The sequence below is a fragment of the Helianthus annuus genome, chromosome 6 (genome assembly GCF_002127325.2).
Source record: "Helianthus annuus cultivar XRQ/B chromosome 6, HanXRQr2.0-SUNRISE, whole genome shotgun sequence".
NCBI classification, from domain to species: domain Eukaryota; kingdom Viridiplantae; phylum Streptophyta; class Magnoliopsida; order Asterales; family Asteraceae; genus Helianthus; species Helianthus annuus.
Genome location: NC_035438.2, coordinates 4,413,897 through 4,431,019, shown reverse-complemented (window position 1 = coordinate 4,431,019; position 17,123 = coordinate 4,413,897). Strand labels below are relative to the sequence as shown.

General features: G+C 34.9%; 2 protein-coding genes across 3 annotated transcripts; both read right to left on the bottom strand.

The window, feature by feature from the left end:
* Positions 1-1,030: 1,030 nt before the first annotated feature.
* Positions 1,031-1,762, bottom strand: LOC110944303. Its single transcript, XM_022185965.1, has one exon. It carries the CDS (start codon positions 1,760-1,762, stop codon positions 1,031-1,033), a length of 732 nt encoding a protein of 243 aa, XP_022041657.1.
* A 2,096-nt stretch (positions 1,763-3,858) lies between these two features.
* LOC110864436 (respiratory burst oxidase homolog protein A) lies at positions 3,859-14,071 on the bottom strand. Of its 2 annotated transcripts, none has more exons than XM_022113506.2 (14): positions 13,382-14,071; positions 12,971-13,130; positions 12,835-12,883; positions 11,217-11,330; positions 7,847-8,269; positions 6,899-7,285; positions 6,727-6,822; positions 5,960-6,075; positions 5,694-5,861; positions 5,213-5,372; positions 4,935-5,138; positions 4,717-4,845; positions 4,570-4,648; positions 3,859-4,382 (listed from the first exon to the last, which is right to left on the bottom strand). In XM_022113506.2, the coding sequence occupies exons 1-14, from the start codon at positions 13,968-13,970 to the stop codon at positions 4,273-4,275; spliced, it is 2,784 nt and encodes a 927-aa protein (XP_021969198.1). In that variant the 5' UTR covers positions 13,971-14,071; the 3' UTR covers positions 3,859-4,272. The 2 variants fall into 2 exon arrangements, with proteins under 2 accessions (XP_021969198.1, XP_021969200.1); XM_022113508.2 differs by having other exon boundaries at positions 4,935-5,132.
* Between the last annotated feature and the right edge of the window lie 3,052 nt (positions 14,072-17,123).

The window sequence follows — 17,123 nt, the reverse complement described above, 5'->3', positions numbered from 1 at the left end:
CAATCGTGTTTTTTTATCATTAATCTCAGTTGGAAATAAGTTACTTTGTCAAGTTAGCTTACGCAAGTTCCAGGTGAAGATTGGATGCATATTGAACGGATACAACACCATGGAACAAGCTGGACATACAAAATACAAAAGTTGAAAGCGAAACAGAGAAAACGAGAGGTTTGGTGACAAGGCATTCCAACATCAAATTCTCTTCAAATTTTATCCAAATCGTATCATGTTTTCATCATACATGACTATGTGTGGCTAAAACCCTTGTGATCACAACCAAGAGTAGGGTTTGTATGTCATTTAGTTTAACTTGAGTTGTTTATCTATGTTGGATATGAATTCAAGTGTTTGTTAGATATGTATAACATTTGCTAGGTTTTCACGTGTTATTAAATGGATGGTTGTTTTTAGACATTGTTTGCTAAATCTCTTCATGTACTTTGAATTAATCGGTGTTTAATCATCGATGGCAATGCATATGATTGATGGTTATGTTAACATGTGTGTATTTGATAGTGATCATTTTATGTTGTCTAATTACTTCATTGTTTGATTGTTGTAAGCATAAGTACACAATTATAGGTCTTTTATGTAACCGACACATGATTTTACGGGTTACATCCATATGATCTTTCAAAACATATTGAAAAACTCAAATTACTAATTGTGCTAACAAATCTAATACTTGGTTGTGCTCATTGGTTAACTTAATGATTTTAAACTTTAGTTAATCTGCATTTCTTAAATTGAAACACAAATCCAATTTTAAGCTTTTATCATGTTTTGCAATCAAATAAGATCTCACATCAACCACTAGCTCTTTATTGACCACTACTAATCTACGATATTTAAGAATACAAATCTTTTATCTTCGATCGGTACTTCAACACCAATCAAATTTGAACGGATAGAAAATTACTCATTTAATTCTAACCATGTCTAAACTCTTACTTTTTTTTTAACTGTAAACTTCATTAAGACAACACCGGCCCAAGACGGACCAGCGCAGAGAAACAAACAACGAAGACGATTACATATTCACAAACGAAACCCACTCCTTCCAATCTAAACTTTTAAATCTAGACCTATTCTTAAACCACAAAAAACCCAACACCTTCACCTCGCTAACTATACAATCAATTTTTACCGGTTTGTTGCTGAAAACAAGATTGTTCCTGGCACGCCAAATGCTCCAGCAGACAATCAAGATGAAACCTTGAACCGCCTCCTTTTTACGTTCCGACACCTTCAGGTTCGAGTGCACTCCGAAAAGATCCTTAATAGAAAACGCGAAGATACAAGGGATCTTGCACCAACTACTAACCGCATTCCAAATAACTGAAGCAACGTAGCATGAGATGAAGAGGTGGTCTGCCGATTCCTCCTCCGAGTTACAAAGCGGGCATACGGAGTCTTCTACGTGAATCTGTCTTTTTATCAGAGCTTCCCTGGTTGCAATTTTACCCATTTCCAACCTCCAAGCGAGAATATTACATTTAGCAGGAACCCACTTGCACCAGTCCAAAATAAAAACTTGACCGAGGCGATGCTCATCAAACAGCAACCGCTTCAAAGCCTTAACCGAAAAAACACCCTCAGAACTAGCACTCCAAAACCAACGATCTTCCTGCTTCGACATTTGCACACCAGTAAGAAGAATTGATAGCTGCTGAAGCTCCTCAGCAGCCTCCGCAGGGACGTGATCAGCTATCCAACTCCACTCGAAAACCTGAACCGAATCAACGATCTTCACCCGGTCCATCACTTTGCATTTTTTAGCAGCTTCCCTACTAAACAAACTGGGAAATCTTGTTCTAAGCGGCTCATTACCAATCCAAGTATCAAGCCAAAAGGAAATCTTCCTACCGTTCCCCACTAACCATGTCTAAACTCTTACTTATTCCATCTAACTTCTCTATTTTATAATTAGTAGATATTTTTACAAAAATAAATGAAATGCAATGAAATCAGGAGTGAGTGGAAATGATGTGAAAGGGGACAAGTTGCCCCCTCAAAGTTGCTACCACAATCCTAATCACATTCCCCCAACTTTTTGGGTTTCTTTCACGTGCCTCCCACGCCACACCACCTTTCTTTTTATTACCTTTTCCTTTATAGGTCTCCACACAAATCAACTGAATATACTTAGCTTAACTTGAAGGTTATAAAAGTATACATACAAAAGGATAAATAATTTATGAACATGTAACATTAATATTTATATGTTACACACACGTGTATATATAATATATTCTCATGAAAACTATTTAAATTATTGAGAACTGTTTTATAAAATAAAAATAACTCTTTTTACCATAGATATTTTTACGTTGCAACATTTACGTTAATAATGCGAGAACATCACATGTATTTAATATTAAATAATATGTGCGCGCATTCATTGTATTTGACAACTGATACACTATACGGTCATATTAACATTTTCTTAGTTAATCTAGAACATGTTGGATTCACTAGAAGTAGTGTATTCACCGGTAATTACATGTAAACACTAGTGAATACATTATTACATGGGTATTTATCGAATAGGTTTTCGGGTTACTTGGTTTGCTCGGATTTGGATTTTCTTAAGTGATTTTGAATCCGAACTAAACTCGTATTAGAATTAAAAAAAAAACATATCCAAGTCCGGTTTGATTCGAACAAACCAAATTATAACAGAAGAAAAAAATATTTATAATTAAATTTTGAATTCTTAGACCGGCTAGAAATCTCAAATTAGGATTTCGATTCGAAAACAGAAATCTGAATCTGAATCAGTTTATATTAGGCCTCCTAAGGTATATTGAATATTGCTATAGATTTTTTTTTTTTTTTTGCACTTGGGTTTAGACAGTAAACAAGAAACTCGAATCTCAGGACTACAAATGATTAAAGGGAACCTCAAAATAATATCTTGTTAGGTCTACAAGATATTTGCATTTGGCCTACCAAACAACTTTTTTTTAACGGCAAAATTGGATAACTGACGGACTATTGGAATATTATCGTGCCACCAGCAGAATCATCCAATCATATCTATCTCCACTAGGCAATAATGCATATACATAATTCAGGAGGAAACCCAATAAATTTGGAAAAAACTCATCTCGTGAGAATTGAACTCAGGACCTAATGGCCCACCGATACAGCTGACAACTAGATGAGTTTGATTCACATTACATGTGAGTATGTGACAGATGTACAGTGGCGGATCTAGAAACGAAACTAAGCCGTAACGTTGTATAAATAAGCCGTAACGAAATCGAAAAAACGTCAATTTTTTCCAAAATTTACACTAATTTTTCCAAAATTTTCTGCGCCAAGCCGTAGCGGAGGTTGCCCCCCGGTAAGCCTTATGTCCGCCCCTGCAGATGTATGTATGACTGACGTGTACCTTAACCTTTAAAATAATATGGTATTTCTCTTGTTTCACTTCATAAATCAATGATAGATTTTATAAAAGCAAGTGAAAAACAACTATCATTACTATTATTAACTAACTATACAAGTGTATTGTGTTCAAAAATGATGGTGATCTTTGAGTAGTCACTTTCAATTAGAGGTATTCATATTTGATTTGAGATTTTTATACAACCCCAAGTCCAACCTTATAAATTATTTCAAAACCAAAGTATTATTCAAAACCGAACATTATTTGTATTTCTTGGGCTGCTATATATGGCCCATATATGAATCTGGGTAGTGCCTTATGGACATTTTAGCTCATATGGATTTGGGTCAAGCCAAGCTTTATGGGCTTGAAAGGGGATTATGAAACTTTTGATAGTATTTTGATAATGAAAGAATAAATGATAATGTTAAACTTAAACATATCAATGTTTTGGATGACGTACATGAGTTAACTTAATTGTATTTTGATATAATTATCGTTGTATAACTAAATATAATCAAAGTATAGAAATGTAAGTGTATAAAAAATATAATAATAATAAAAAAGTAGATAAACAATTCAAGGTGGATTCCACCACCTTCAATTACTTCTAGAAGAATCTTGATTCATGTCATCCACCATCTCCAACTCCAAATGTCAACCTTCTAGATAGGTAGTGGATATTGATCCCACCACTGCCACCGCGCCAATTGTCACCACTCGATTATCGCCACGTGTATCCGCATAATGCAATAATATCCTTTGGTGTAAACCATCTAATAATAAAGGATGATAGTTGTTCTTGGTGGCATGAAACAAATATTATCCCTTTTTTCTTACTATAACTGTACATTTACATTTGTGATTGTTATATCACCTTAAAAGTGTTCCTTATGGAATTCAAATTTTGTTGAACCTTTTTGGTTAAACTCGTGACATAGGTTACTCAGTTCTTTGGCTAGCACCGGCGCGCCACAGTAGAACACACCTGCTCCACAAAACACCAAATATTACTTCTTTAAGGACAAAGTAAAATATAATGGTGGGACCAAGAGAGTAACAATAACACGGTTGAACACGCATGTGTTTTGACACGTTGCTCAACCTGTTTGACATCTTGTCACAAACATAAAGCCCAAACTATGTATATCGATTGTGACGATGAATATACTCACCTATCCTAGCACCGGCATGTTTTGTACAAGTTTTGGACAAAACTTTCTTCCAATTTGGCCTTGCGAAATGGGTCCGAACCTGTTAATGAAAATTCGTTATTAAGGAAGGTGTTATATAAGAATATTATAAAATGATATTGATCTTACCATTGTTCCGGATACAATGTCAACCCCGTTTTTGGCATGATTGAGAGCTTGGACCATGGTGATGAGAGCTGATCGAGCATCACCTTCTTCGTAGACGCTGGTTAGATAGTTATGCATCTCTATCACACCCTACACATTGCCACCCAATTTGTTTATAAATTATTTGAAATCTTCTAAACAAAATTATTTATTTTAATAGACTTGATTAATATATATACCCGGTGATCAAGTTCCGCAACTTCATTCATGACTCCTTTGAACCAATCAAACGAACCTTGTTCTCTAGTCACCCAATAAAAGTAAGCATTTGTAGTCCTCAAGCTTTTCTTCTTACTTGGAGAAACTTTACTCTGAGAGGATGAGTCAGCACTCCCAGAGCTCTGATCCGATCGCCTACTGTGGCCCGATGTTGAGTCCTGAAACTAATATCAAGTTTAAATATTAATCACTCGATTCGTACAAATCAAGTCCAATGCTACTAGTAAAAGTTCCTTACTTCTAGTTCCTCCATTTTAACAATGTTGTTAAGCAAATCTTTAAGAATACTAATAAAAGGCGTTGCTCCAATGCCGAGTCCAACAAGCAAAAGAACGTCGTATTTACGGTAGTCTTGTGCTGGTGCGCCATACGGCCCGTCAATCAACAGTCTTGGCAAGCTGAAATCAGTTTAATATTAAAAGACATACATGCCCATCTTATGTGGTAACTAAAGGGTCAACAAAATTGGTCTGGATGAAGCGGGTCGAAAGTTGTCACACATCTATTTAAAATCGATACATGTTAACCTTCTAAATGGCATTTATTTAAAGACATTATCTTTGTAATATTATAATTAGCACGTTAATTATTTATAAATTAAACATAAAGTGTTTGTAGGTCAACCCAGTCCGATCTGACCCACCCATCTTGCCATCCGGTAGCAATAAATTAAAGTAGGGTAGGTAAAATGGTAAATGGATATATAGTTAGTTATATACATTGTTTTGGTAGTTTCATCGGCTCTGAGCAGCCCGCTTTTGCCAGCCACGGGTTGTTCACAGACCTCCGAGAATACTCTACTTAATTCTTGCGTCCAATCACCAAGCCCCCTTACGTGAATTGCGAGATAATCATCGTTTGGAGCAGAAGTAATCGAAAATGGATGCCTGGAAACAAAAATAAATAATGTAAGGCAGCATAATTAGTAATTATCTTGACCGTTATTTGTATATTAAATCGTCATTTTAAGAAAAAAAATAATTACCATTCGAATGGCGATACAACCGGGCATTGCACAAACATGTATTGTCCACTCTTGTATCGAAACTGGGGAGGCTTGGTCATTTGCAATGTGAGAACTTTACCCGGATATATTGCAACCTAAATATTGTCACAATAACAAAAAAAGATAAAAAAAATTATTAAACACATGGGCAAAAAACAGGTTGATTAATTAGAACCAGAACCGGTTAGTGGTTAATTATGAAGTTTAGGAACCGGTTAGCCAAAAAAAACCCCAAAAATTAAAAAAAAAGGCAAAAAAAGGTTAATTAACCGAAAAAAAAAACAGGTTATTAACCGAACCGGTTAAAGTGATTAACCGGACCAGTTAAAAGCAATAACCTGTTAAAGTAAAGTTGAAATTAACCATCATAGCCGGTTATAGAAATTAACCGGTTTGTATCTACACATGGTTGGCATTTGTAGTTTTGACCCACTTACAAGTTAAATAAATAATTAGCTTAAAGCGACGAGCCCAGCCGCGCAGAAAGCGGCCAAAAATCTATTCCTGCTACATTACATATTGTTTTATTATAAAAAACGTTTGATTTATTTTAAGCATAAATAACTCAGAAAGTATTAATCTAAAAAAGTTAGAAAATGGACAAAAGAAAGTAATTTGTTGCTGAACAAATCCTATCAGGCCCATTCTGAGTCTGACCACTAAAGGTGACCCTTTCAACTTATATGGTTTTGACCTCTTACCCGACCCACCCATCTAGCAAGCTCCACATGGTTGGTTTTGCTAACCTTTAGAATCCGGACAGTATAGGAACCTGATCGGAAAAATCTGAGCGTTCTTTCACCCGCATAAAGCAAAACCGGAAATGCAAGGTACATCCACGTCTGAAACAACATTATGTCACAGTTATCATGTAGTTTTTGGTTGTTAAATTAATAAGCAACAAGTTAGCTATTATACCGTCTTTTTGTACCACTTCTTCACAAAATACAGGAACCACCCATGGACTAGTAGCAAAACATAAACGATAACAAACAAGTGATGTGAATACCAGAAGGCGTTGAAGCCAGTGAGCCTATCAAACGGCTTTGGTAGCGTCACTAGGCTCCGCCTGAACCATCTGGTTGCGAGTGTGAAGGCAATCACCATGCAAACCACCATTATAACTCCGGTCACACCCTCCACCCCCCGGACCAGGTCTATGTAGGCTGGTTTGTTTGTACCGAAGAATTTACTCATGTCAAGATCGTACTGACTTTCGTCTTCGTTTATAAGCCTTGGGAAATCACATGCCAAATGGTTACCCGCGTGGAGTATTACACCGATTACAATCGCTGCGGCTATGGTCTGCAAATGCAAGTGAGACCGATTATCACATTTTCATTTTTCATCATACAAATAAAAAAAAGAAAAATATCATACAAAATTAATTTAACTAAAACTAGACAATTCACGTACGTATCAATGGATAGATATGGGTTGTGGCGCAACTTGTTGTCTGTTTACCTGCCGTTCTTATGTAATTTTCGTATTAAGTAATCCAATTTTTTTAATGACAATTCTATATGGGTTGTGATTTATGTAGGATAGTAGAATTTAACATGGACCAAATAAATTTATTTATTTTTAATAAAAGTGGCAAATGGGCCGGATGGGCCAAACACACTAAAATTTGTTTAAGTTCTAAGTATGCATAACACCTACTTAATCATTTTATTCAAAATTTTAGATTATTGTTATTAAAAATATTGTTACTTTGATTATACGAAAAAACGGGCAAAAAGTGTTTGCGTGTCAACCTGACTCGACCCAATTCAACCATAATGAAAATGGCGTGTCTCAACCCAAACCAATTGTAATCCATGATCTAGCTAAAACAGAAGTAGAAATATAAATAAAAATATTGACCTTGTGAAAGTTGATGTTGTCATCAAACGGTACGAAAGAAGACAACCTGGTGGACCTCAGCCAAGTAATAGTGTTCCTGCACACCGGCAATAATATGATAGCCATATTAAGTTTGAGAGTTTCGGCTGCGCCTTTAGCCGTAAGTACACAGTAGCCCATAACGTCAAAAGCAGCCCGTTGTTTGTACTGATAGTATTTCCAAAGGAACAAACCAGTCATAATCAAAATCCATAAGATAATAATCCATAGTCTTTTCCAGTTTTCTTGTAGATAGTAAATAAATTTGGAACTCATTCTCTTTATCGGGCTCCGATTTCTTAACCCGTGTAGGTTCTGACTCAACGCTTGGCTCGTGTAGCTCAAAGCTTGACTGTAGTTGAGGTAAGTGTCCTTTTGTAAGAGAAGTGTTTCGAGTTGCCATAGCTGGATAATCATAACAAAAAATCATTTTTATTAAAAATTAATTAGCTAATTCAAATGTTTATGCAAATATGCAATATAATTAAGATGATTATCAAAGCTAAAGTTTCTTTACATTTGACTACATAAATGTAAAGTGTTATGGTATAACTATGAATGTTTTATGTACACACAAATGAGAGTGAAATGTTGATTTTTTTTTTTTTTTTTTTTGTGTTTTTATGGTATTCATAAGTCATGATAAGAATATATGGTTGACCACTTTATACACATGGGATAGTGGAGGATACGCGTAAATGAGGGACTATACCACAAACCCAATGATGAGAACAAATAATGTGAATGAGAATGATAGCAACCTGGCTGAACATGTGTCAAGATGCTAAGATGAGGTATGGAAGAGAAGTGGAAAAAAGTGACAGAAAAGAAAAGGAATTATTAGGATACATTGTTGAATAAAAATGTCACTAACTTTCATTTTCTAAAAATTAAATTATGATTTTGGCCTCTGCGGTTATATAGTCCAAAAATGAATTTTTTAACATCTGAGCCCCCAACGTCTTTTCTCTAACCCTTTTGGCCCCTAAAAGTAAATGAATGGGGTTAGTGTTAGGGGCCAACAGGGTTAGAAAAAAAGACGTTGGAGGCTCAAATGTTAAAACATTCCTTTTTGGGCTAAAAGAGTAAAAGTGATATAACCATAGGGGCCAAAATCGTTATTTACTCTTTTCTAAAGAATAAAACAACTTCATCATCTTAGATGGAATATTTTATTATTTTAACGACGAACACACACTAATCTAAAATATACTTTTAGAATCCACCTATTGTTCACTTTGTGAGATTTGAATCCGCACCACTTTGTTGGTGATATAGTCATAAACATCTGGTGCCACTAAGCCAAAAGACATCTGACAGATGCAAGATTTAACGATGTGAAAAGGTTGTACTTTCTACTTTGATCCATAAGATTAATTTGATTTATCAATATAGAAAACAATCAAAATAGTGAAATACTAACTAATATATAAAATGCTTGAGGATAATGTTTTATTTTGTTTTAAAACAGTATTTTAACCTAAAGTTAGTAATTTATAGACTTTTAAGAATTTGTGTTGTATATTTTCCTTCCTAAAGACAGCAGTTGAACAACCAAAAGAGAATCATGTGTGTTCCAATGTTGTTATATTCATTCTTAATTCTTCATGGGACAGTTGAACAACAATGTATGTATTTATCTGATTTTAGCTTAGGCTTTTTGCCTAACCACTACTTTGAAATCTAACATACACAACTTGATTTAATTAAGTGAAAAAAAAAATATATTATATCCTTTTAGGCAATATTCCCTGGTTTCATGAATTCTATCATGTTCATCCTACTACAATAAATATTTCAACTTCATTATTCTATTTCACATGGCTAAATATTTTTGATGAGGACACCTCACCTTCTATTAATATTTATTCCAAAGTCAAATATATATAACTCTCTCTCATATTATTTTTTTTCATCTAACTTTGGGTTAAATATGGGGTATTAATTAAGCACATAGCATAGATGATATGTAAAATTTTAAAAGTTAGGGTGGGCGGGGTACCCACCGATTTGCAATCGGGGACCCCTCCTGCCTAATCGGTAATGTGCCGCCAACTCCAGCGGTGAAGAGAGAGAGGGACTAAAACGGGGTGGAGCTGCCGAAGAGGGGGGAGGAGAGAGGGAGGAGAGAGAGAGGAGAGAGGGAGCTGCCATCCAATCAATGATTTTCTTTTTTTTTTTTTAAAAAAAAAAAAACCAATTCACCTAAGAGGGGAGTGGCGCCATCAAATTGGAGTGTTAGGGGAGTTTAAGAGGGGAGTTGACGTGGCACACGGGGATTGGTTTGGCGTAAGAGAGGGGACTCACCTATTAGGTGAGCACCCCCTTCACCCTTAGGGGACTAGGGGTGGTTCACTAGTGATAGAATTTATCACTCACAAGCACCAATCAAGTTTCGCCATGTCATCGACCATTTTCCCATCACTCACAACCATTTTTAGTAGGGGTGGTCATCACTCATCACCACACCCAACAATTTCCCCCCAACCAACAATTCCACTCACAAAACCAAACCATCACGGCGTTAATTTTTCCACGCGTTATACTTTCAAAAATCCATCACGCGTTAATTTATATGGTGGCGGTGGGAATGGCAGCTTGTATAACGCGTTATACTTTGTATAACGTAACCGCCCCGGGCGGCCTTATAATTTCAATTTATGTACTACAAGAATCTACTAATCTAGAACATGGATAAACGAAAGTACAAGACAAATTCCAATCTCTTGATTTTCTTGGCTGTCCAACGGTTTAAGAAATAGGGTGATTGACCTTAACATAAATTATAATTAACATACCTAATTATTAACTACTTGTATAAAATACCCACATGTGATAATGAAACAGATATATAGAAGATGTGTCAAAATAGATGATTTCATGATGGCTATTTATTATTATAACATACAAGAAAATAAGACTTATTACTTGAATGGAAGAAGTATTAAAACGACACTAAACATTTAAATAGGAAGAGGCGTACATAGATTGTTATATACGTTCATTAAATTAAATTAAGGGTCCTAATAAAGTCACACCTTAATATCTTAATTTCACACCCTATATACGGGTCGTATAACGTTATACGCCCATATAGAATAATCTGACTTAACAAATATTGAGTCGTATAACATCATATGGGTCGTATAACATTCTATACGAGTCGTAAAATGTTATACGACCCGTATACATGGAACAAAAAACATTCTCTGACATTTTCTTGTGCAACAATCAGTTATAAAGCCTATATAACTCTAAACGGGCATAAATTAATCATAATTTTTATAAACAATATGTATATATAAAATTATATATTGTTAAAGTGAAAAGGTAAAAGGTGGAACCCACACACCTCAATGTAGCCAAGTCTTTCAGGATCCAACTCTTCCATTATTAAAGCTGCATACTCTTCTGCTTGTGCTTGTAACCTTGATAACTTGTTTGCTGACGCACTTAGCATTATTATCTGTTAACATTTTTCAAATTTGATCTTAATTTCTCTAATGTTTAAGAAAAAGTCCTCACCAACCCCCCTTATATGTTTAGTATACCAGTTCCATATAACACACTTGCATACTTTAAATGTTTACTTTCAATGTACAACTTTTTATTAATACTTTATCACTAGTGTTATTATTTAATATATTTGTAAAACTGTGTTGAAATACACTAATTGGCAGCCTGAAGGCTAGCAATTTTCTAAACATTTACAAATCTTGCTAAAAGTGAAAATATTAAATTTTATAGAGTTTTAAAATATTTTTACGTGTCATACTTACTCTTGACTTTATTTGATATATGGGTATATTTTTCCAAAATATGATCAATAATAATTTTTATAAAAGGCATTGGAATATTGTCATAATGTCATAGCACATGTTTGAGAATTGAGTTTATACCAATGTCACACTTGTGGACATAAATTTCCTTTCTTGTAAACCAAAAAATATTGTTATTTAAATTGTCACATATTAAAGTATATACATTAACATTAACGGTCTAAATATTGTTACTTACAAAAATAAAAACATTTCACTTATTATTAATTTATAGAACTTATAACATTTTATTTAACATAAATATTCCCCGAAAACGTTGAAAAGCAAAAACCAAGTAAACTTTAGTATCCAGTGTAAAAAGAAAAAACTAATGCTTTAATATTGATGACTTAATGGGAGAATAAAAGACAATATTATACCGTCTTATGAATTACACTTACGTTGGACGGTGTGGTTTTACGTCCCCTGTCACGTCAACTATTTTGGCGCACCTAGGCCACCCCGCCGGCTGCCAAGGGGGCGTTATCCTTGGCCTCCGTCAAAGCCATAGCGAAAAGGGGATGGCCCACAAAAGATAAATCAAATTTGAGTTTATTTGTCTTTTTGAATATAGCGAAAAGGGGCTTTATTGGAGGCGTTATTCTACCCCGTGCAAGTTAACGTTAGGCCCCACACTTATGTGTTGCCTACATGACACTTATGTAGCGTGATAAAGCCCCTAGAGGCGTGAGACCACACCACCCAGTCTCAGTGGCGGATCAAGGGGTGTTTTGGGGGTTCCCGGAAATCCCCTCGGTTTGGAAAAAAATAGTGGAAATTTTATATTATTTAGAAAAAAATTATGAGAATTAGTGAAAATCTAGCAAAAGGAACCCGGTGAAAAAAATCCTGGATCTGCCACTGCCCAGTCTTACAGCAAATATCAGTTTTTGAAATACTATTAGTTTTGAAAACAACCTGATGTAAATTTTAAAACTAAAACTACACAAGAAGTTGTTTATAATGGGGTGGGAAGATTTTGTAAATCAGAAATGGTCACCGATTCACCTCCAACACATGCATAATTCAACCACTCTCCACGCCACCCTTCTAAACATGTTTGAAATTTTCATATATGAATAATAATTTGGATTAAAAAAACTAAAACTTATAAGAAATGCAGAAGAAAATGTATGAACAATGTTCATTTACCTCCTTAACTTCTTCTTCAGTAATTCTTCCATCTTCATTCTTATCAACCCTGTAGATTAACGTAACAAAATATTTATTTCGTCATGTCGAACAAATCGAACCAAATTTGTTAATCAATCCAAAGCAAGACGCTTACATATCGAAGAAGATCTGGAGGCGAGAATCGAAACTCTCATCGGTGATTTGAGTCCAATACGCATACAATTCGTCTTTACTAATCTTATCAACTTTAAGCCTTCGTCTTCTACTTATCGCGTCATAAACCTCAAGCGCAAATTCCTTCGAATCCACCATTCCTATAAGTTAAAACAACGATCATATATTCATTTACATCTATTCAAAAAAGTTAAACAACTCCAGTAGTTAAAACTGGGTATTGTAAGTGATAGAGTGGCCTTGCTGTCACGATCCACTGAGATTCGGCTCTACATCGCTGAGATTCGTAAAAGAAACAGTGGTCTTGCTGCCATGATCCACTGAGATTCAGCTCTACTTCGCTCAGATTCGAAAAAAAAGTTAGTAAATGGAAAAACGTTAAACAACGGACCTATACATTTCGCGAAATCAGCACGATACAAATATCCATCTTTCTGAAGCTTATCAAAATTATTCTGAACTTCATTCCATCCATCCACACCATTAATTTTATTGCTACTAATGAATCTAAGTCCTTTTAGAGCTCGATGAGCACCGGACCGAGTCCGGTCGAGCTGCGCGCGCTGTCTCCGGATAGCGCGCGCAGCCAAGGCCGAATCCAAACCTCCAGCGTTGGACGACGACGCGCGGCCATAACTCCACGGAAACCGGCGCAACTCCATCGAAAACGCCTTCAACTCCTGCGAGAACTGGCGTAACCGGTTGGACGAACTCCGGCGCATAGTTGACGATCGGGATGATGACGTGGACGCCGGAATATTCTCCGTATCGGTGTTGTTATCCACGTGGATAACCGTCGCAGGCTCCACACTACGTAGAATAATAGTGTCGTCGTCTTGAAGATCTAACGTGACTTCAACGAACTCATCGTTTGGATTCAACGACGACGTATCGGTGTACGCCGGAGATGAACCGCCGCTCAACATGTTGTCCGGAACGGTGTCGGACGCCCACCGGCGTTCGTGACGACCGCCGGTCATGACAAAAAACGGTTTTTGTTAATTTGTTTGTTTAGTTTGTAAGAGATGAAATGAGTAGAGAAAATGAGGAATTATAGTAGTGAATCAGTCTATGAGGACCCGAACCCGAATATGGTTAATATGTATATATATACACTCACACATAAATTAGTTAATTACCAAAACCAATTTGTGGTTGCTTATTAGTTAATTAATCACCAAAACGAAGTTGAGTTGTGTCGTCGTGATCAAACCGTTATTTATTTATCACTTATATATGAAATCACGAATCGAGGTGGTTTTTTTATATTTGTAGTTAACTAGTAAGTTGGCTAGCACGTTGTGTCGGCGTTGAAACGTAAAGTATATTGAATTTGTACTGTCTGATGAAAACGTATTATGTTTGACTCGATTGGTTTCAGAAAACAATGTGTCAAAACGTAGATAAATTGAAAACTTACATAAAAATAAGCACAAATATATATTATATTTGAACCGACTTAGTTTTGAGGAAAAAAATTTTAAATCTACGCTAAAACATAGAACAACCGAAACCGTACATAATAGTAGGTATAAAAACATATAATATTTGACGCAGCTCATTTTAGAGAAAATTTTACATCGAAACGTAAATAACCTTAAATTTATAACGACACCTACATAAAAAACATATAAAATTCGATTACAAAGTTTTTAAAAGTTAAGTAAATGTCAATGCTAAAATTTTAGGGTAAAGTATATAAAAATAAAAAATAAAAAACTAAAAAAGACAAAAGGCAAATGAAAAAGGGAAGTTAAAGTACTATTAACATAGCTAGAAAATTATATTTTTAGTATCTGAATTAAAAGTTTAATATCCTTTTTTTTTTAAATTTACAAATGTATATAGATATGTTTCTACTGACGTCTAAACGTATATTGACAACGGAACAACCTTATGTTTCATGTAGATCAACATTAATCTGTGTTTTAAACGTACACATAAAGAAAAAAAAAAACAATTATGAGGAATTTTTATGCTTGACTGGTGGAATCTTTATCTTTAACCTAATCAGATAACTTATGTCACAAGTAAAGAAAAATTAAGCAATTTGAAAAATTGTCCACCAAAATTTCTTAATCCTAACTACCCTAATGTTAATGAATTAAGCAAAGTCCACGTCCCACTTGGAATTTAATTTCTTCTTCTCCTTTTCTTTAACGATTATAAAGGCTCAAATTAAATTTTACAAATATTATTTTCTTTGTCTTATGTTGGGAGGTGATTTCTAAACAAAAAAAAAAAGTTACATACAAAATAATTCATGCCCTGATTTGAACCGTTAAAATCGAAAGTCAAAACTAGTTAGACCGGGTTAAAGTCCAAACGGTTCGGTTTATGGTTTGATTTTCATGATCTAACGTTTGCGTCTGGTTTGAAAATTGAAAGCAGGCGTTTAACTCTTATTATTTGTGTGTTTTAATTTTTAGAATATGTAGTTATGTATATATGTATAATCATGTTAAATTTTATAATATTGACTAATAATTCAAAAAGAAAAAAACTATAGAATTAGTTTAAACCATCAAAACTGAACCTTCAAACGACCAACCGGTAAAAAAAGTATGAATCATATGAGTGATATTGTATGACCAACTTTGATAAAACTTTCACATAGTCCCCCAACTTTTAATTAACACTTTTGATGATTTTGGTCCTTTTAACTTTTAACGACCATGTGATTTGATTACCGTGGAATATATTTATCCAATGTGTATTTTTTTTATGAGTTAAATACTTAAATGTCATTTTAGTCCATATGGTTTGGACCATTTTGTCAGTTTAGCCTAAAGGTTTCATTTTTCGCATGTGGATCCAAAAAGGTTTCACCGTTGCCATTTTAGTCCATTGGGTTAACTTAATCCATTTTTTTCTATTAATGAGAAGGGCAATTCGGTCATTTTATATGGTTGAATTGTGCTTCTAATTAACAGAATTACATATAAAATGACCGAATTGTCCTTCTCGTTAACAGAAAAATAGATGAAATTAACCGAATGGACTAAAATGGCAACGGTGAAACTTTTTGGATCCACAGGCGAAAAATGAAATTTTTGAACTAAACTGTCAAATTGGTCCAAACCACAGAGACTAAAATGACATTTAACTCTATTTTTATTACAAAAATTGGGTGTTACAAATAGGCCATTTTTACCATTACATAACCACTTTGATAAGCATTGCCTTTGCCCTTCGCCACTAGTAGATCTGACCACATTTGATATGTGTTCGAAGGATGTAACCCAAGATCCAACGTCAAATGTTGCTACCAACACTCATATATTTTGTAAACAATTTATTGACATTTATAAGCAAATCAAATCAAATCATGTAGAGTTCTAAGCTCTTCAAAATCGATTTTTTAGCATCAAAACCTCTAAATATATTAGGTCTCGATTTGAATTAGTAATATTTAGCATATTAATTATGAAATGACACTTATTGTGTCCATTTTACCACTCTAAAAAAGGCTGCATGTAGGGGTGTTCAAAAAACTCGTGGCTCGCAGCTCGCTCGAAACTCGTTCTAAAAAAGCTCGAAGAAAGCTCGGCTCGAAATTGGCTCGGTTTTTAACGAGCCAGCTCGGCTCGGCTTGGTTTGTAAACGAGCCGAGCTCGAGCTTGATCTGGCTCGGCTCGTGAGCTCGCGAGCTGGCTCGATAAGGTTTACATCCTTCATTTTTTTTGTCCCACATCGCTTAGAAAACAAAAACTAAGGGAGTATTTCACCTATAAAAGAAGGTAAAGACAATGTAGAAAGTGAATTAACTATTTATACTTGCATATTTAGCCATATGGTTAAATTAAATGGCAATTATGGCCCTTAGTCTATGAAGAAATTCATTTTTAAGGGCTTTTTAAGTATAAAATTGTGCGGTTTTTTGTTAGTTCGAGCTAGATCGAGCCGAGCCGAGCTAGCTCGAATTCTTATAGAGTCGAGCTCGAGCCTCAAATCTCAGCTCGATTTCAAATTCGAGCTCGAGCCGAGCCAGCTCGAATCGAGTTCGAGCTAGGTCTAGCTCGGCTCGTTTACAGCCCTAGCTGCATGACATCAAAGTAAGTTGTTAGTAAAAACATTAATGTCCAAAATTAGTTTTTGAGATTGATTGGATGTAAAATAGACATCAAAATAAA